Source organism: Seriola dumerili, unplaced genomic scaffold (genome assembly GCF_002260705.1).
Source record: "Seriola dumerili isolate Sdu_G_001 unplaced genomic scaffold, Sdu_1.0 BDQW01000003.1, whole genome shotgun sequence".
NCBI classification, from domain to species: Eukaryota; Metazoa; Chordata; class Actinopteri; order Carangiformes; family Carangidae; genus Seriola; species Seriola dumerili.
The window spans coordinates 7212704-7233316 of record NW_019174258.1 but is presented as its reverse complement, the minus strand read 5'-3'; the positions used below and the strand labels follow the sequence as shown (position 1 = coordinate 7233316).

Below are 20613 nucleotides of genomic sequence, written 5' to 3'. Positions count from 1 at the left end.
TGCCAACAAAACTCAAAAAGTGACTGCTTATCATTAAATTAAAGAAAGGAATTTTCCTTTTTAAAGAAAAAAAACTGTGAAAAAACAGTGCAAGAAAACCATTTACAACTTCTACATTTTAACAATGACTTGATAGAGCTTCTTCCCATGACCACATTACGGTCAGGGCTTAATTTGTGCCAGATCCAGAACCTACCAGATTGTAACTAGCACCTATTTGATTGGACTCAGCACCTCGTTTTTCAGTATCAAAATATGTAAATAAATTTTGTCATTATCATTTTTTCTGTCACTCTTTTATTTCCTATTGACTATTGCTCATCTGTTGTTTCAGAACCATGGACCATGGGATGTTAGGTGGCAAGAGAGAGAGAGAGAGAGAGAGAGAGAGAGAGAGAGAGAGAGAGAGAGAGCAGGGGAAGGAGGGGCTGAGTGAATAGGTGCGTGGCGTACAGCTCGACAATGAAATAAGGTTTTATCCATTTGAAACAGAAAATATTTTGGGTTCATTTATGAAAATGTGGTTGGACTAATTAGACTGTGGCAGAGGACCTGAGTTGAGTAGGTGGTCCTTCAATGTGGCCAGGACGCATTTGCATTCACACTGTGGCCCAGACCATCTCAGAATGTGGTTTTTGTGATTGGATCACCAGAGACAGATGATAAGACTAGGTCTGAGAACCTTATGTAAAAACAACCACCAGTAATAACATAGTAGTGTGGCCAGATGGACAACATTCTTCACTGAAAGGCACATGGTGGCCTGCTGGGAGTTTGCCAAGAGGCACCTGAACGACTCTCAGACCATGAGAAGTAAGATACACTGGTCTAATGAAATTAATATGGAACTATCTGGTAACATTTCCCAATAGCATGTATGGAGGAAGCCAAGCACTGAGCATTACCTCGTTAATACTATTACACAGTCAAACACAGTGGTGGCAGTATCATGCTGAAGGATCTTTCTGCCAAAGGGACTGGGAGGCTAGTCAGGATTGAGGAGATGATGTAGAAAAGTATAGAGCAATCCTGAGTGAGAACATTGTCCAGAGTACTCAGGATCTGAGGTCCAGGCAAAGATTTATATTTAAACAAAGCAATGACCCAAATCATACCACCAAGAAAACACAGGAGTGGCTTCAGGAAAACTTTGTGAAAATCCTGGAATGGCCGGGTCAGAGTCTGGACCTGAACCCAACAAAACATCTCTGGAGAGACCTGAAAATAACTGTGTCCCAAGGTTGTAGGATCATTCCCTTGAAGACTTGCTGCCAAAGGTGTTAAAGTAGTAAATGAAGGGTCTGAATACTTATGTAGTGGGATATTCCTTTTTTTAAAAAATTCAGAATAAATCAATGAAATTAATGAATTAAATTTTTTTTATTTATTTACAATAAATTTACACTGTGGGATACTGTGTCAAACTGATGAGAAAATCAATTTATTAGATCCATTTAAAATGAGTCTGAAACATAAAATGTGGAAAACTTGAAGAGGTCTAAAAAACATCTGTATGCGCTGCAGTTACAGTGGGTGAATGTCACTGTAATCTAACATTCAACACTTAAAATGTCTCTTTATGTGATGTAACAATGGGTTGAAAGTTGAAATCAGAATGGATGGCTGTTTATTATGCTCTGTGCAGATTACAGAGGCTGCATAATGGCTGGTCAAACACCGGGCAACAACTGGAGCGAGTGCAGGTAATCATGTGTTAAAAGAGAGCAAAAGCAGTCATGCACTGGACCACAAAACTGCCATGGGAATACTGCACCAGTCACCCTGACCATCCTGAGCGAAGGCATATGTCACAAAGTATGTGTTTGTGTGTGTAGAGAGAGAGAATCTAAAACATAATGCTGATGTCATTATCCTCGATATACATGTAAAAATATCAGTGCTTCCCTTTTGTTCATTTAAGAGTAGAACTTCACACATTTGTGACTTTGAATTCTTTGCCCTTTCAATAACTTATAATTTCTTTCTTTTTTTTCTTTTTTTTGTCCGTCAGAGTTGGCGCAGAGGTCTCTTATCTTCTGCACTCTATGAAAGGTGATACTAGCTTGTCTCCTGCGCTCGGCTTTTCACATTGTCTGTCACAATTTTAAAAGGGTTAGCTCAGGATTATGCAGCTTTTGCTCTGCAAAGAACAAGATTATCCCAAATATTTGCAACGATGCTGATGCAGCTTTGTTCTCTAAACGTTTTCTTCCTCCAGAAAATAGAAAATGATATCTGTCTGTCGTGTGAGGACGAGAGGACGGAGACTGTGTTATGGAGAAAAATGACACCAACTTTGTTCACATGATGCTTTATCAGCTTTACTAACAGCTCAGTGCGGCTGTTACAATCCTGCTGTAGAGAGCTACAGGTACAATATGGAACAACTACCTCACGCGGTGGAGGAGTCTTCTGTACCACACAGGGCGACAAAGCAGCTGTTTGCATTAAGTAACCTTTTCTCTAAAGGCCCACTGTAATTCTGCAGAGAGTTCCTTTTTAAGAGAATAGCACACACCTCCCAGGGGTGCTTATTGAACAAACATCACTTTATATCAAACTAAGCTCAGCCAGCCCAAATCCCTCCCAGCGTGCTCTGAATACTGAGATTTTATGTCTGACCTAGAGAAACCTGCAAATCCTAGCTGGGACAGACTGCCTATACAAGGTGTCACTGTGTATGAGGGCTGTTAGAATAAAGTTTAAAGTGAAGAAACACATATGTAGCAAAATGTAGGGTGGCAGCTGCACGGCCGCTCCCTCTCTGCTGATTCAGGCCCTCTGTTTTACAAAAGCAAACTCAATCTCCCTCAGAATGTCATTATAGGGAAATCCATACGGTGAGCGGGCGGAGGAGCCAGATCTGAATCTTATTACTGTCGAAGAGCGGCAGGCTGGCTCTATGGGACAGCTTCAGAAAGTGAGAGTATGAACTGTCTGTGTGTGTGAGAGCGAGAGAGAGAGCGTGTATGTGTGTGTGTGTGTGTGTGTGCATGGACCACTGGTCTGTGGCAGGCTTGACAAGAGAGCAGCAGGGCAGTGCTGGCAGGTGAAGCCAATGTGATATTCTGTGACTGGTCTCAGTGAACGTTTTATCGCCAGACAGCCAGGCCATCTGAAAATACAAGAGGGCCATCTCTCCTTCACTTAACCCTCTCTCTCCTTCTCTGTCACCCACCCAGCATGCTTCCTTTCATTATTCATCTGTTTTTATTCCCGTCTCTTTCCAAATCCATCTCTTCTTCCCTCCAACTCTCCCCCTCTTTATCCAAATCTGTTCTCCTCTAACTCTTTCTCTCTCTCTCTGCTCGTTTTATCCACCTCTCTTTCCAAGTCCTTTTTCTCCATAACTCACTATTTGCAACTTAATTCTGTGTGCCCCTCGAGTCCTCTCTCTGTCTCACTATGTACTTGCTGTCTCTTCTCTCATCCTGTCTTTTTTTGCCTTTGTAAGCAGACAGCAGGATCTGCCGTGATCAGGGTGTGTCTCTGTAATCACATGTGGCTTCACACAGCGAGCTGTGACAAGGAGCAAGGGAACTAAAGCAATCACCCACTCAATGACACGCTGCCTTTTGTGTCACATTAAAGGTGAGAGGGTCATCTTTCAGTTACAGTTCAGTGTGTAACGCCACCAGCTGGGGAGGAGTGTGGAGATGTGTGTGTCTTTGGCTGCTCAGGTGCATATCTATGTGAGTCAGTGAGCAGCAGTGTGGTTGCCTGCACATTTGGGAGAGTGTGTGCATGACAGACAAAAGAGACAGAGCAAGGGACAGATAAAAGCATGTGTGCATGTCCGCAGCTCTGTGCACGTTTGTATTATGTTCCTGCATGCGAGCTTAGGTGTACGGATGTACGTGTGTGTATACAGGGTCAGGCAAATGAGTGTGTTTGTGTGTTTGTGTGTGTGTGTGTGTGTGTGTGTGTGTGTGTGTGTGTGTGTGTGTGTGTATGTGTGTGTGGTGTGTGGTGGTGTGTGGTATCTAACAGGATTAGCCTCTTCTGGAATTGTTCTGGAAGATTATGTGCTGTATGTCAGGATTTCAATCTGCCTTAGTAACATACAGCGGCACCCTTAGTGGCCTGAGAGAGGCAGATTTTTGGAAGAGAATAATTTCTGGTTGAAAGATTAGTTTCTTCATTTGGCCATTTTTGGGGTTTTATATATATATATATACTGTATATAAATAGGAGCTATTTCTAAGTTTTTCTATTGCTACACAGCCAATGTTAGCATTAACAGCTGATTACTTCTCAGTCTAGAACCAACGTTGTGAGTTCAGCATCAAACTTCATTCCGTTACTCGCCAAGAACGGTCTTCAGCAGTGGAAAGTGCAGCTTTGTTTTGCTTCTATTTCCATCACTTCTTTTCTTCTACTGAAGTTAGCATGCTAACCAGCTAGCTCCAGGACTGTCAGTCACTGTCCGATACTGCCTCACTGTAGTGTCCAATCTGCCCTGAAGCCATAGCACTGCTCAGAGGGCATATTATAGCCTCTTCTCTTGTAAATGCAACGATGGCTGAAGCTCTTGGCAGGACTGGTGAGTAAACAGCTGGTGCTCCTTTAATCTAAACCATTAGTTTGATTGGTACGTTTTATCATATATTTTGGGAAAGGTAGGGAAACTGTGTGTTTGATTGTTCTTTTAAATGACTTCCCTCTAAATTAGGGTAATTTGATAAGGTGTGCAAGGGTGATCAAACAAATCATATATTACATTTTTCTTTATAATTTTACAGTTATTTTAGGTTTATTTTATCTTAGTTTACTAGATATATGTCAAAATATAATTCTAATATGTTATTCTACTTTACTATCCAAGTGAGCAGATACAGTTTTTCCATCACTGAATAGACAGCAAATTGCGCAAGACAACATGTGATGCAAGACTGTGCCAAATGGTACATCACAAAGAGATTCATGGACACAGACCATGTAGGCTGATAAGGCATCAAACGGTGACAGTCAGCAGTTCACATCAAACACATAGGTGATACGTCTATAACAGGTCAACCATAAAATTCTCTATATACAGCAGGATCGTCAAGCTTCCCAATGTTGCCTAATGCTCATCATTCACTGAAAATCACAAAACAAATGACCGTGAAGAATGAAGCTATCTCATACAACAAATAGGCCTACAAGTCAACGACCCCACTGGGGGATGAAATGTCACTATACCTGTTCTTACATATTAAATGCATTTTCCAGCATGTATGCAGGCAGGGAGACAAAATTGATTTTTTTTATGCAGGTAACTATGCATACTTATGATCTATAGCTTAACTGTAATTTTGTACATTGATAAGAAACATAATGATTATGTATAAATGTGATACACATTCTCCACGGTACTGGCTATCCCTACTGGCTATTTTCTCATCCTCCCTCTCTGCACTCTGTGCACCACCTTGGTTTTTGCTTTATTACCGTATGTATGGTTAAGTAGCTGGCAGTTAGTGATACTATAACAATGAAGCCTATCACTTTGGATACAGCTGCTTAACAGCCAAAATATTAAGTCTTCTCTTAAGTGAAATATAAAATGCCTGTAGTTGCTACAAATTCTTTTAAAACAACATGTCCTTTGTTTTTAATAATAGTAATACGGAATATCAAATCAATCTATAGACGCTATAGCCCACATATAGAAATGTGGAAGTGCATGGCCTAGTTTACAGACGTTTACAAGGTGTCTAACACCCTAATTCCACGAACTACCATGGAAGACAGATTGCTGGACCCTCACTACAGGGTCTATTTATTGGACCATGAGGACCACTATTTCTTCAGATGCCAATGGTCCCCTTGACACCACAGGTTGATTATCGATATTTATGTGGCGGACTACACTGTTGGTTACAGGATTTTGAAAACTGCAAAAGCAATTTGGTCACTTATAATTCAATTCATTTTAAACGAAATTTCATCCAGTTGTTTTTTTTTTTTGTTTGTTTTTGTTGAGCAACAATGGATGGCAATGTCTCCGTTTCTGAGTATATATATCTATCTGTAATTTCAGCTTTTCCTTAACATACTTCTCACAAATCCCCCCTCAGTATCACAGTTTGAAACCACAAAGTCTTCAAAGCTATATAATTATATTCATATATATTTTATGAATGTACTTAATGTTACCATGAGTATGGTGTACGTGACATTACCAAATGTCATTCTTGGTATGACTTCAACACATCTATAATGACATTTACCTTGGCATAATCCTGATATTTAATACAACACCGTTACACCTGGCATTAATGTGCACCTTGTGTGATTGCACTGCGGGATTCAAATGGGGCATAAAATACAGATTGAACTGTATCCAAGAAGGAGGAGGATCCAGTCAATAACCACGTTTGGAGGGCAACAGACGCACATTTGGCATTAAAAGCAAAGTGTAAATGGATTGCTGCTGCATGCCAGATAAAGAAAGCACGCAGTGTACTGTAAACAGAGTTGAATCAAACTAGAAGCCTGTATCAAATCAAGCAGATGGCAGGTGGCTTAAATGGCAGCACTTCTGTCAAAATGGCAACCTGCATTTTCACAGAAAAGGAAAATTGTGCTTGTAATGTAATGCAATGTATAAAATAGAGACACGTTTAAATATCCAGTGAGAATGCAATCCCTTTTGATAATATGAATGTGGACATGAGATAAGCTTTAACAGAAAACTTTTTTTTTTTTTTTTTTAAATCCTTATTTTGAAGTGACAGAAGTCTCACAGACAAACACAAAAAAGTTCATACATACCCGGTATTTAGAGAGGTCGATCCTCAGTGAGTTATGCAGCTGATCCAGTAATTTGACGAATTTCTCCCTCTGTCAGGATAAGACAGACATAATTCAGTTCAGAGTGTCACCACACCCAAAGGACTGTGGCTAAAAATTTATAACACTGCATGGACCGTAGCATTGCTTTGCCCACAGTGATTCATTTGTACTTCCTGGAACAAAATTTGCTTTACAACATTAGCTTATTAAAAGGTTCAATCGGAAAGCGCTGGCAACCGCTGAGATTTAGTTTATTTCGAATGCACAACTTGTAAAAATGTACAAATATAAGACAGAATGTAAGACAGCAGTAGAAGCTATTTAAGTCTAACTGGACACCACACACTTTTATTTAGCATTAGACTACAAGACAAGAATAGGTGCACTTACTCCAAAGTTAGAGGCAGCAAATCGGTCAGAAGCGGAGGCAGTGGTTGTGGTGGTGGTGGTTGTGTGGGCGAAGTAGGCATTGATATTGGCGAGCAGGTTACTCATCACTGCTGGCACACCAGGACACATGTACTTGGCGGACAGACAGGAGAAATGCCTGCGGGGGAAAATAAACAGCTATTATCCTATGTAGCACAAGGGACAGTGCTGTGGCCATGTTGTGGAGGCAACATAAACATTATTTCTTCACCAAGGATCAGTAGACAAACACATGAAGAAAATAATATGAGATCCAAATATATGAGGCCTGACATAAACGAGAGAAGTGAAATAGAGAAAATGGCCAAGCAATCAATGTGCCCTTCAGGAATTCTCAAAATCCAAAAGTTACACAGTGCTGAGAAAGAACATATTTCATCGCTAAGAAAACTTTCCCTTCCAATATAAAGTATAGCTCAAAAAGATGCTATATTGTGTCTATCTATTCATTGCTCTGCACCGCAGTAACCAGAGCAGTAAAAAACAAAAGGTGAGCAGACATACTGCAGTATTTCTTCATTATTTTCACCTTCTGACTCCTGAAGAGAGAACATATTTCAGTGTTCTAAACAATTACTTCTGCTGGAAGAGTTAGTGCATAAGAAGTTACTGCTCTGCTCGTGTAGTAAAAAAAAAGTGTCTTCAATGATTATCTGTAGCAAATGATGTCATGAATCAAAGCAGTGTAACCTACTATTAACAACATAAGGCTGCAGAGTAATAGATGGAGTCAGTAAGTTAGACACTAAATCAGGGGATCCTGTGGGAGCTGAGATATCATCATATCCACAGGAGCAGAAGAGAGAAATGTAAATTTTACTTTGTCACTTTAAACTTATTTGTTTGCTTCATTCTTTAACAAATACCACTGGGACAAACTTAAGCACAGTGTGTGCACTTGCCAATTTAAGTGTTTGCTACTGAGGTGAATCCACATACAGTATGTAAGCCCAGCTCAAACTATACCTCAGTACACTGCAGTGTGCTAAAATTACTCAAGTCATTTTTCCCAGAGGAGGGACTGAAGCAGGGGGTCTTTCACTGTTGCAAACTTGATGTCCTCTGTTTGAAGAAATTTTATTTTCTTTTTTCCTGTCTCCAGCACCTTTTTAACTCCCTGAACTTTAAACTGTAAACTACACACAAGCAACAAATGCACAATGCATTGCCACTTCAGATTTGCTATGATATCTCTCTCTCTCTCTCTACACACACATACACCAGCAACAGCACTATCCAGCAGTAATTAAGTGCTGGAGCCTGGGAGACCTGGTTTGAGCATGGATCTCTGCCTGAGTCAAGAGCATATGCTCATTTTCACACTTCATGCTGCTGCTTCACAAGGCACGTGGAATGCCTCCTACATTATTATTCACTGGTACCTATAGTGAACATGGAGATGGGCTGCCAGCTCCATCCTCATTCATACAGTACATACAGGATCATGCTATTCTAGATAGTATGGCAGATATAAAAAATGCATATGCGCAATAATCTGTATGTTTACTTTAATGCAGCAGACAATGATATTCACAGGGGCTTCCTTCTCAGCCACCGGCGTGACCCATAGCAAACAAACATCTGGATGCACTGGATACTTTTTACAATAAAGATGCCTGAGAGCTTCAAGCAAGAAAAAGTAGGCTGAGATCTATAAATATAACATTTGTTTAATGCTCCTTCTTAAAACTATGGAAAAAAGATGATTTTGTTGTCCATTGCCTTTTTCCTACATTCATTTCATTTCAAAAGCTGAAAAGACAGGTACCTATATTGTTTGCAACTTCAATGTCAGATGGTGTGAACATAAATTAGTGGTTGGAAAATATATATTGCTATTCATCTTAGAATTATTCATGTAATATCAGGGGAAATGTGTTTAATCCATATCTTTTTCTATGAATATTTTCATATATTACAAGTAGTGGGGGACCACAAGTCGGAGATTTTGAAAGTAAGATCATCTTCCTCAGTGAGTCATTGCTTCATAAAGCCAAAGTGTTAGAGAAGGCACAGAGTTATGATTACAGATTTACTCCCTCCTCCTAAGACCCAGACCCATGCGTGTGCGCACACACGCACAAATAGAAACACAAACATGCTCTCATCGGGAGGCCTATTTAATTACTTTGCTTTCAGCCTCCAAATTACCCAGGAGCACTTGGGGTTAGGCGAGCAAGAGAGTGATGCAAAGAGAGTGATGATAGCATCCGCTGAATTCCCATGGCGCTTTTAGAGCTGGATCTCCTGAGCCAATTTTCATGTGGGAGACGTTGCTTGTCCTACTGTTACCCTGCCTTGGTTTTTACCAGTGGATGAGACATACTATACGCACACACACTCCCATATCATTTCATGGTTTCAGATAGCTGTGAGAAATGAGAAGAGGATGATGAGAAAAAGGGATGGAGAAACAGAAAGGTGGGAGGTAAGGGGGGTAGGGAGTGGTGATAGAGTGAGATGAAGAAAAACGACCATGAGGGAGGGGTATGTTGAGGGTTGTTGTGGCGGGGGGTGGAGTGGCACAGGAGGGTGGGTGTGCCTTCGCAGCTGCTGTGATTTATGCAGCCATCATGTCAGGAGTGACTGGGAGTCAAGGTTCTATGATGAAGAAAACGAAAGGTAGGGCCTTCCATAAATTCCTGATGAAGCATAATAAGCGCAGATATGAGAAACGCCAGGCTTAAACAAGGTTCAAGCCTGAAGCATTAACTCCACCTGAGAAAGCTGGTAATAAGGCCACTTACTGCTTCACTTGTCTGCACTTAAATAATCCTGCAATCCCTCATATACCGCAGTATACTCTGTCACACTGAAACAACAGTCCGTCACCTGGCAACTCCATGCCAGTGCGCAGCACCAAAACAATCATGTCAACGACACTCGCGCTATATATGTGCTGTTGTTGTAGCAGTTGCACTCCTTTCTTATGTGAACACAATAGTTAATAATGTGGGATGTGTGGGATGTTGAAGAATCATCAAAACAGCTGAACCATGCTTTACAGGGCTCAACAGAAACCCAGTGACATGTTTGCCATACAGGGCCAGTAGGAGGATAGATGAAAGAGCTGCTGTAGGACATATGGGGTTAAACTAAGATCAGTGGAAGAGAGCAATCTAAAAATCAGAACGAGTGTACACTGATTGAAAGACCTGCAAAAAGAACCGTTTATCTCATTTTGCTACACATTAAAAAGAATCCATTGCAAGTTTATTTTGTGTTGCAAGACTTTTAGCAATTTTCGAGCAAGTGATATCAAGACCAAAAAAGCTAAATAATTTCTCAGTGTTGCTTCATCTCAGCTATACACATAGCCAGATTTCCAAACATGAAAGCACAAATTTGAAGTGCACTTTGCCAACACAATCTGTGTGTAATTAGAGTCTGATTTACTAAGGCAGCAGCTAATTACATAGTCAGCTACTGGGACTGCCCAACAAGTGCATTCTGCAGAGGACAGAGAGCTTAAAAAGGTGATTTGAGATTTAAAACAGCAGCTCAGACTCTATTCACAATGTGGCGATGCTGCGGGAGATACTCCTTAACTCATTATTACTCCATGAATTAGTGAAATATAATAGAAGTTGATGGGTGTAACACAAAGCTGGTATCTGTATCTGTTTATTTACCAAAAATATCTGTAATCTAAACTGAGTCTAAATAAAAACTGCGATTGTTAATGTTTGCATTTGAACATACTGCACGTTTTAAAAACAAACTGATTGTGCTTGATAAAACTGAGTACAGCCCTGTTAAATGATGCAAAACTGTATCATCTTAGCTGACGTGTAGGGTATTTGATCTTATGTATAATTCACAACAAACTGGTTGGATAGTTTATGTTGAAAGTACAGCTCCCAAACCTAAACCTTGAGGAAACAAAAGTACACACACCTGTGATTTCCAAGTAAGACTAATTCCATGGACAAGGTCATGAAAGAAGCTGTGAACCACAGATTTCTCAGTTTTGGCCCAGGTTGTGTCAGATGCAACAAGGCTCAACATGGTAATGAATTGCCTGAACAAATAAGAAACCAGACTGTGAGACTTCGGAGGGTAGAAGAGCATCAGTAGGCAAACACGAAAAGAGGGCTGATGAATATTGCCAGCATATTCTTGGTCATATGGGGAGTGGGAGTGGGTGTGGTCAGGTGGGAGTGTGCTGATATGGGTCTGCATGAGTGCAACAGACATTCATAGATGACACTATGAATGCAAGTGTATACCCAAATACTGAATGAAGAGATGACTCCTAGTCTCCAGAGGCTTGACAGGAGAGGAATTTTCCAACATGACAATAATCCCAAACACACTGCAAGAATCACACAAGAATTTGTAAAGAGGAAACTAAAACGATTTTTAAAAAAGGATTTTAAAGCAGGTAGAGTGACGAAACCACATCCAGCCCAAAAGCAGCTGAAAAGAACCGTCTGTGAAGAATAACAGAACATCTCTCCACAGATTTGATATCATCCATATACTGGAGCATCAAATCTGTCTTAACAAATACTAATAATAGGCACACAAAATATTAAGAGTCTACTGACTTTTGTTGCAGTTGGTTCTTTAATAGAAACCTTTCATTATAGTTTAATTAGTCAAAACATTTCTGTTTTTCAGATTAATTGGCTTCATTCTTCTTGAGCTTTGGCTAAAAACAAATAAAATGGATTTAATGAACGGGATTTTGTGTTTACTTAACATTTTGGTGATAATGACCAAGCCTAGTGCACTCAGTTTTGTTGACTACTGTATGATGGAGGAGGTCCAGATCGATGTAAGGTTGGTCTGAGAGGTCTATGATAAAAATGAGAAAACCAATACCATAAATCTTAAAAGCTCTTTTAGCCATCTTGCAGCGGTTTTGAGATGATCCCTGACTTCAGATAGTCAGTTTCCTGTAGAAGGGGTCAACAATTATTACTACTAAAATTCGGATGTTGTACGTAATTAAGTGCATAATTTAAGGCCAATGGCTGGAGAGAATTGTTTTAAAATTATGTTTAAATTGCGCTTGACTGAAAGAGACCATGGGGATCACCCTACAGTCGCAATGTGATGTGCCCCAAGTGTGGGAAAACAACAATACGCATGCCCAAAGCCTGCGGCACAAATCTAATGCCAAGTGAGGCTGATTGCCTATTGCCCCACTGCAATTTCATTTGTTATTTACAAGTACTGCTGTCATCATTTCAGTTGCCAGAAGTTAGTATTTCTCTTTAAGAGCAGAGCAGCTGCATTCACCATGAACAAAGTGGATTATCTTCTACAGCACTATTTGAAAGTCTGCCTTTTGAAGACAAACTTGATATTAAAAGCCTTGGTGCCAACCCAATGAAAGCTCATACAAGCAGGCAATTGAGCAGTATAACAGTAAGTTGAGGAGAACAGGTATATGCTCAGTCAGATTATTACCTGAATTTAATATTCTGGTTTTGAATCCGTAGAAGAAGTAGTAAAATCCGAAGTACTTGTTGTTGCTACAAGACATGATGACATGCTAAGATGCTCAACAGAAAATATAGATTATAAAAAAACAAGCACTGTAACCAGTGATGAACTGCAGAAAGAGATGGAGGTGACCCCAATGGAAGCTCAGACCAGAGCAGATGGATGATGTCTCCAGTGACAGTGAAAGTAGCAGCAGCCAAATGTAACTCAGTGCAACTACCAGAGTTCCTTGATCTGCTAAGTGAACATTTTTTTAAAGTTCAAGTATAATGACAATCCAGCCACAACTCCATGAATGCTCTTTGTCCAGTGTTGTGCATTGTGGGTCAAGCAGATGTTCCAACCATATCACAGTCTCCAAACTGCATGTATTTAAGTGGGCTGCATTAAAAATCTTACATAGGGGAAACACTGCATCTGAAATGACTTGCTGTTCTACATTTGAGGGCAATGTCTGCTGTATAAAGACAGAAAAAAGCTGCAGTGGTGCGTAAGGTCAGATGCATGATGCAGACTTCGGCAGTGGGAATCAACACTGCATTGTGTAACATGGCATTGCGTGACCTTGATCAATTTTGAATGATTTCAATGTTTCATGTGTGTCTTTTCATGTATCGATGTGTGTGAGGGAGACAAGGAAAAAAAGAGAGAGAAATTGGTGGATGGACAGGGTCACACAGGATCAGAGAGACAGAGAGAGGGGGAAATTAGATTGTTTAAGTGTGTCAATGATCAATGTGACCAAGGCAGGTTAGGAGTTTTTTCCAGGAGACCAGCAATTAATCAATCAAACTTAGGAGCTCAATAGTTCTCCAAGCTCTGATTCTGCTGAGGAGACATCTTTACTACTCCTCTTCTCCTTCTGCTCTCCTTCTCTCATCTCCTTCTCCCCTCCACTCTGCCGAATGAGACAGTGACAGATTGGTGAGGTAGAAGGCCATAGATCAGGGTGGTACTAACGTCATAGCCTGATAGATGGACTCCACTCCGTATCTCATGGCGAACTCATCCACTATCTCCTGAGACACGTCGTCAAAGTAGACCTTCCACGCCTCGTCCCCTTTCACCTGCGGGATCTTCACCACCCCGTTGTTCTTCACCTCGGTCAGGCAGTGGAACAGGTTCTGTGAGTGGCACGAGAGATAAGACGCAACAGGTTACGGTGATGGAGCACGGTGTCACAACAAGTAATAAAAAAGATTTTTTTTTGTGCAATGTATGGCAGCAAATCCAGACCCTTATCACAGCTGGAGATATCTTTGTGCAGTGCAGTGACTATTATCCTGGTAGTTTGCTTTCCAGTGTAGTCATAACAATTTATGATTTCTTCTATAACTGTCTTTACAAACTTAATGCTTATGTCCCCAAAGATGATGACTGTAATTTTGATTAATGTTGAATCACATTATGATGGTTACCTCATGTAAACAGGTGTACTGGCCATGGGGAGGGACCACGTTCTCCTCCCCTTTCATCTCCACGCTGATCTTGAGTCTAATGGCACCAGATACAGCAGACTTGTCTGTCCTCTTATCTGTAACACAAAACCTGAATTAGTCATAACTGGAAATCAACTGAAAAGTATCTATTAGTTTCAAGCCACATCTTTGCTACGTACATATAGGTTGACGTTTTTAAATCCACAAAATAATAATGTAATGTTAAAGAAACATTTTTGGCTAGAACCCAACAGCGGGCTCAGTCCTATAAACATGAATGTCTGTCACTGAGTGACTGACTGATAAAGTTAGAGGTCAGCCTGCCGAGTGTTTTAGTTTCCCCATTGGTCGTGGCTCAAAATGTTGTCAACTTAGCGCCTTTGTTGCTAGATTTCCTGACTTTTCAGACCCCTTTAGTGCCTCTGTTTTTTGTTTGTCAAAAATGCAAGTAGCAACAAATCTAGTCACTTTTTGGACAATACTTAGATACTTTCCGGGGTACAGGCCAAAATCACAGTGCACTCTATATCTTTAATTTGTGTTTGGTGATTTTGTCAGACAACATCATATTTATAAGTTTTTTTAACGGTACAGGGTTGTGTTTCGGTACACGTATTTCTGTTGTCAGACCTGTTCCATTGTCTGACAACAGAAACACATATACATGAGAACAGCTTGGTTGAAAATTTGGCTGTATTAAAATACTGTATATGTGAGCACAGAGAGTAGGAGAGAAGCAGACAGATAAAGGGTCAAAACCAGCTGACACCAGGCAGAATGCAAAAATGACGCAGTTCAGCCATATACTAGGTTTTACCTAGTCTTGTTAGTCAGTAATGAGTAAATTAGCCTCTCTGTTTTCTTCATCCTGGATGATGCAGTACAGTTACTATCCACTATGAAGACTACACTAGATTTCTAGTTATTTCTCTGTGTAGCTTTCTAAATTGTGCATCACTGGGTTTGAGTTCAAATTGTTCTCACGATATCAGATGGTGGAACAAGAGAGAGATTTACAACATTCAGTAAAAAGGAGAAAAAGCTCAAGCACATAAGAAGTGACCCCACTCAGCGATACAATGTAGAATTCAATAAACAACATTATTGTCCACCTCAGTAGAAATCTGTCCTTGACCACACCATGGCAGCATGACATATAAAACACTAAGAGATTAAAAACAAAGGACATTAATGACATCACCTGATACACAAAACATTAATGACAAGAGACATTAATGGCATGACATCATGTCCTGGAAAACATGAATGACATCATATCTATGAACCCAGCCATGCAGTTTCTCCATGTACAAGAAAAAATTCTTGCATTAACAATATCACCCTTAGCACATGTATATACACACATACAGCCACAAAGACACACAACTGCAGGTAAACACAATGCTGACAGCCCAGAGAGCTAATGACTTTACAGCTGCAGGGGTTTGTCACCGACTTTAAATACCCCCCCCCCCTCCTTTTACATTCTGTACAATTCATCTCATCTGTGTCAAATGAGTGAAATTTTCTGCTACAGTTACTTGGTCAAGAGACAGACAAGTGAAAAATAATAATGTGACAAAGCGACAGAGACTAGCGCTGTAAACGCAAAAGCCCAGATTGAAGAGGAGCTGAAGAGGCTTAGAGAGGAGAGCAGCTGGAGGGGGGACACCCACACCAGTAAAGGCCTGTTTAGGCATTCATTGTGGACATTTAAAAAGGCACAGAGCAGCAGCAGTGGACAGGGGTCACTATTACCACAAATTGCTTCCTTTTAGCTAGAGAGGCAAACAGAGACAGCACCCGCCAGTCATAATACTTCAACAGAAGTGGGAGCTCCCATTATGCTGCCATTCAACCTCACGTAGCATGGTGAAACCAGTGATGTATGAGAAGAAACAGTGAAAGACCCTGCATCAACAGAACCACAGGTCTTCTTGGTACAAAGACTGTAATGATGCCCTGAACTGGACAACACTTTCTATGAGCATTCATCCTCATATCCTGTCAGTGGTGACAGTGAACGGGATATGTAGAGGAGGAGAAAACGAGTATCAATAGCTATCAATACTGTAAGTTGGAAATGAAAGTCTGGTCACTGTGGGTCAATCTCAGAAAATACAGGATCCTATAGTGATGAAAACAAAGGATCAAATGTACATAAAATGCTACCTATATAACTTGACCTGAGCATTTCCACTGCATTATTGCTTCTTAAAAAAAGTATTCATATCAGCGCATATCGGCGAATATATGCACCGATACCAGGCCAATATCGGCCGATAAAATCGGCCAACCGATCAGATATCAATCGGGCTCTATTTGCCATTACACAACTTGATAGCCTGTTAAATCTCGCAACTTTCATAGGGTTTCTGTTACAAACTGCTGCTATGCCAAGCTTAAATGACCCGATGACATCACTGTGACATAATCAGCGTTATTTTCTCTCACTTGACAAAGCTCTTCCGGAGGCACGGCAGAGATTACACAACTGTTTTCATAGGCTAAGTGAATGATGATTAAAGAAATAAAAGTAAACCAACATTCATGTGTAAAATTAGTGGAGAGCTCCTTTAATCATGAATTACAAATTATAATTTTGCCAAGCCTGTTTCTTATTTAGGGAAAATTTTTGGGTGGCTGCATTTGTTAAACAAGTTAGGCTACCGTATTTTTGTTACATGGAGCATTTTGTAGAAAAAACATATTTATATTCCTCAAATTAAGGTACTGAATCCTTGACTGTAAAGGCATTAGTATCGAACAATTTGAAACCATTACTAGCCCTGATAATAACAGAGTTCCCAAGACGTCTTGTTTAAAACCATAATTGCATCTGAATAAGTGCCATAATAACTACCACCATGTCAATAAGCCAGTATCTCATTTGTGAAAAGATACTCAGCTAAAGTGAGTAACATACCTAGATTGTACCAAACATCCATCTCTCCGCTGAGAGTGCGGACCTCAATGATGGTCTGGCCCAGGAAATCATCTGACTCACGCTTGAAGTGCTGCTTCACCCGTGATTTGATGTCATCGTCTTCATCCCACACACGCACCTTGATGCGGTCAGTGGCATTGTGACATTCACTGCAAGTTGGAGGATGATTATGCCAGGTCAATCACAACATGAACAACAACATAAGTAGCAAAAGCTTATTCAGTGACAGCTCGTTGGGCTGAGATATTCAGTGGAGCAGAATGACAAGTCAAATGCACAATTCAAGCATAAATCTAAGTTCAGAGATACACAGTTCCCGACCCTTTCCAAAGTAACATATGGAGAACAATTCTTGCCTGGATTCAAATGAGAGAATGTGTGTATTTGTGTATATTTGTGTATTTGTGTGCTCTCACGGATGGGTATGAGTGAGTGTGCATGCCTACAATGTGATTGTGGAGAAAGGCTCTCTGCCTGGCAGGAAGAATTACCCCAAGACACTGCATGACCTTTACTGTGCATCTTTGTATTTTTATTCTCTCCCAGTGCCTACTAAGATCATCAGGAAAGAGCTGAACGTTTCACAAGAATGACTGTGTAGCATTCACAGTGAAAGCTTCATGTCCATCTCTCTGGTCCTCCTTGCGTTAATGCGGCTGGCAGACATTTCACAATAATGACACTGCTGAATAGAACAGAGGTGGCCAAAGCACTTAGCTTCAGATGGGGTCAGACTGTTTGGCTCTGGAATTAAAATTGACAGATTACATTTTGTTTTAACGACATCTTGGGTGTGACAGCCAGAGAAACAGTGTCTGCAGTATTTTTTTAAATAATCCCTTTCTAGGGGAAGCACTGGTCGCTGCTGCTGCTGCTGCACTAGTCCAGGACTTTACTCTCTGCCAAGCACACAGTAATGTACCGCTCTATTAATCTACATCCCTGTAGTAATGGGAAAGAGTTTCATTATAGCCACCACTGGAGTCTCATTACAGGTGTGCAGCTTTGTCTCTAACTGGCGTAGGACACACACAAACACACATACAGATTAAATGTCAGTACACACACGTCTCTATGAGTTTTCTAAAATTACATCAAAATATTATTAATAACTGTTAAAGCATAAATTCAGGACCTACATTTTGAGAGGGGAAAGTAAAATATATGGATACTAAATAGTATTCTTCACTATTTATAATGTAATAACACTCTCACATTTTAATAACAATTTCTCACATGGATATCAGATAGAATTATAACCAGAAACCTCCAGAGGAGTGATGCTGGGAAACTAAAAACAAACAAAAACCAAACAAAAAATGCCATTAGCTGCTCTCCCTTTGGTTGAAGTCAACATGTCAAACACTCCCTGACCCTGTAACCATATACAAAGGATTACAGTTTAAAAGAAAAGAAATGCCCAATCAGTTGGGACCAGACCTGGGATAAATTATGTGCTTACATCATTTTTTATGGGGTAGGCAGAGCATGCCTCGCACAGGGTACACAAAGGCTCCAATTTTCAACATTTTCATAGCTACTCATTTAGGCGTCAAGTAAATGTTCCAGGTAGTTTCCTAGAAACTCACTTACAACCATTCATCACAATCTACTTGCTGACTTTCTGGATACCTTAAACTGATTCATTAGTGCACAATAAATTTTTGCCACTGTGTGGGGAAAAACCAAAACCAACATAAAATTAGGCAGAGGTGGAGCAGTAACCAGCAGACTGAGTGGTGATAATCATGTGGTAATTGCATACCTATACTGACCAAGGAGAACAACTTGGGCTACAAAGCAAAGGGACATAAACCTGCACACAATGGAGAAACCATACAGAATGAGAAGTGCCTCTTAAGCACTAAAGCTCTGAAGGATTTATTTTGTTGTTGAAACAACAGGGTTAAGACCTGTGTTGTCCCCATTGATAGATACCATCATAAAGCTGTGTTTAGCAGAGTGTGGATCCACAAAATCTCTGCAGGGCAGCTGGTGTGTAACATGTCATAACCGATAGTAATTTCCTGAGCGACTGAGTCATTTAATTTAAAATAAATAAATAAAAACCTTGTATTTACTAATGCTTTAAGATTGTCTTGAACAGATCATCTTTATGCTTGGTGGGGATAATCTGGTCAGATAGAGATCAAATAAATAAAGAGCACTCACAAGTAGAATTTCTCATCCCAGACTGGGTTGAGGTTGCCAAAGATGGTCTTCGTCCTGCGTTTGGTCTTTCCCACCTGGACGGTTACGTAAGGGTCGCTGGAGCCAGTTTTATCCTTGGCCTGTAAGCCCTGTGCACTCATGACTGGAGACAAGACAGGGTTGGAAAAGAGTGAAGAGCCATAATAAACACTGCAGGCAACACACAGTATCTGATCATCTTAAGGTTTAGAAAATTTGATTTCATACTTGGAAGGTCACTTGTTCCAAACTTAATTATAACATAACTGATCTATAACTTAATTCACTCAATTCTCAGGGGTATATTATTCTTGGAAGTCAAAACCAGGAAGCACTGGGCTGGTGGGTGAGGTTTTACAGAAGTCTCTCAATCTTAGTCATGAATCTGCCTCTCTATTTTTATTTTGGTGTTTATTAGTCAGTTGCCTGAATTTTATTTATTTAGTTGTTTGCTTGGTTCCAATTTAAAAATCAAGGCCCTGTCACACTGCCTCCACTTCCTACAACAACTTTGTACACTTGCCAAAAGCTGAGGCAACAAAGCTGCTCTTTGGTTCAATGACAATAGCCATTATTCATCTTTTTTGGATATGCTCAGTATCTCTATGATTTATCTATTATTGCAACCAGGCTAGCGGTAGATTCCACCCCCATGTGTGTGCCTGCTGCTTCCTAATGTCCATGCTGAGCAAAGACTTGGCTTCAAAGAAAGATCAGTGATTCAGAATCTTATTTCCACACACAGAGAGGAAGGTGCAGAGGAGAGACAGTAGTAATTCACAGCGCCATAAAAGGGAAAAAGGACACTGGGGCATTAAATATGCATAAGTGACAGTCTAAATAATTCAGGGTACATATATATCCTTCAGTTCAATGCTGACTGGAGTCGGTAGGCAGGATATAGAGGTTTCAAGGGCCATGGCCTGCTTGGTCCAGGAGTACTAAAAATCAAATGCCTCCTGTAGTAAAGGAGGGGTCTGAGAGGGCCACATGTATGTACGTATATATAAAGGGTTCAATAAGCTTAAAACGAAGGGTTTGTTGGGTCATCCAGCAGTGTCTGAACCCCCTGCACCATACCTTTTCATGTAGGAATTGTGGCGGCTGCATCCAACATTTTGTTTAAAAAAATCAACAATCCAACACCAATACCGACTTCCTGTAATGTAGCAATTGGCTGTGTGGCACAGTGGTGAGAAAGTAAGCAGGGTTTGCACTTCTCTCTCTCTCTCACTCTTTATTTATTTTTCGCATAATTATCTCTGTCACATTTCCTTTGTGCAAATAAGTGAAGATTGAAAAGTGTGAGCCGTTAGCTCCATATTAGCAATTATCACATCTTACTACTCTGTATGAAGGCTGGATTTTGGTCCT

General features: G+C 40.4%; 1 protein-coding gene across 1 annotated transcript in view; it reads right to left on the bottom strand.

The window, feature by feature from the left end:
• Window positions 1–20613, bottom strand: part of unc13c (unc-13 homolog C) — a 96550-nt gene that overhangs the window by 52896 nt on the left and 23041 nt on the right. The window contains exons 9-14 of the mRNA XM_022741772.1: window positions 19222–19363; window positions 17029–17198; window positions 14082–14197; window positions 13624–13787; window positions 7171–7327; window positions 6760–6828 (exon numbers count right to left, since the gene is read on the bottom strand). Of these exons, the coding sequence (XP_022597493.1) occupies window positions 6760–6828; window positions 7171–7327; window positions 13624–13787; window positions 14082–14197; window positions 17029–17198; window positions 19222–19363 (818 nt within the window). The remainder of the gene's footprint in view (window positions 1–6759; window positions 6829–7170; window positions 7328–13623; window positions 13788–14081; window positions 14198–17028; window positions 17199–19221; window positions 19364–20613) is intronic.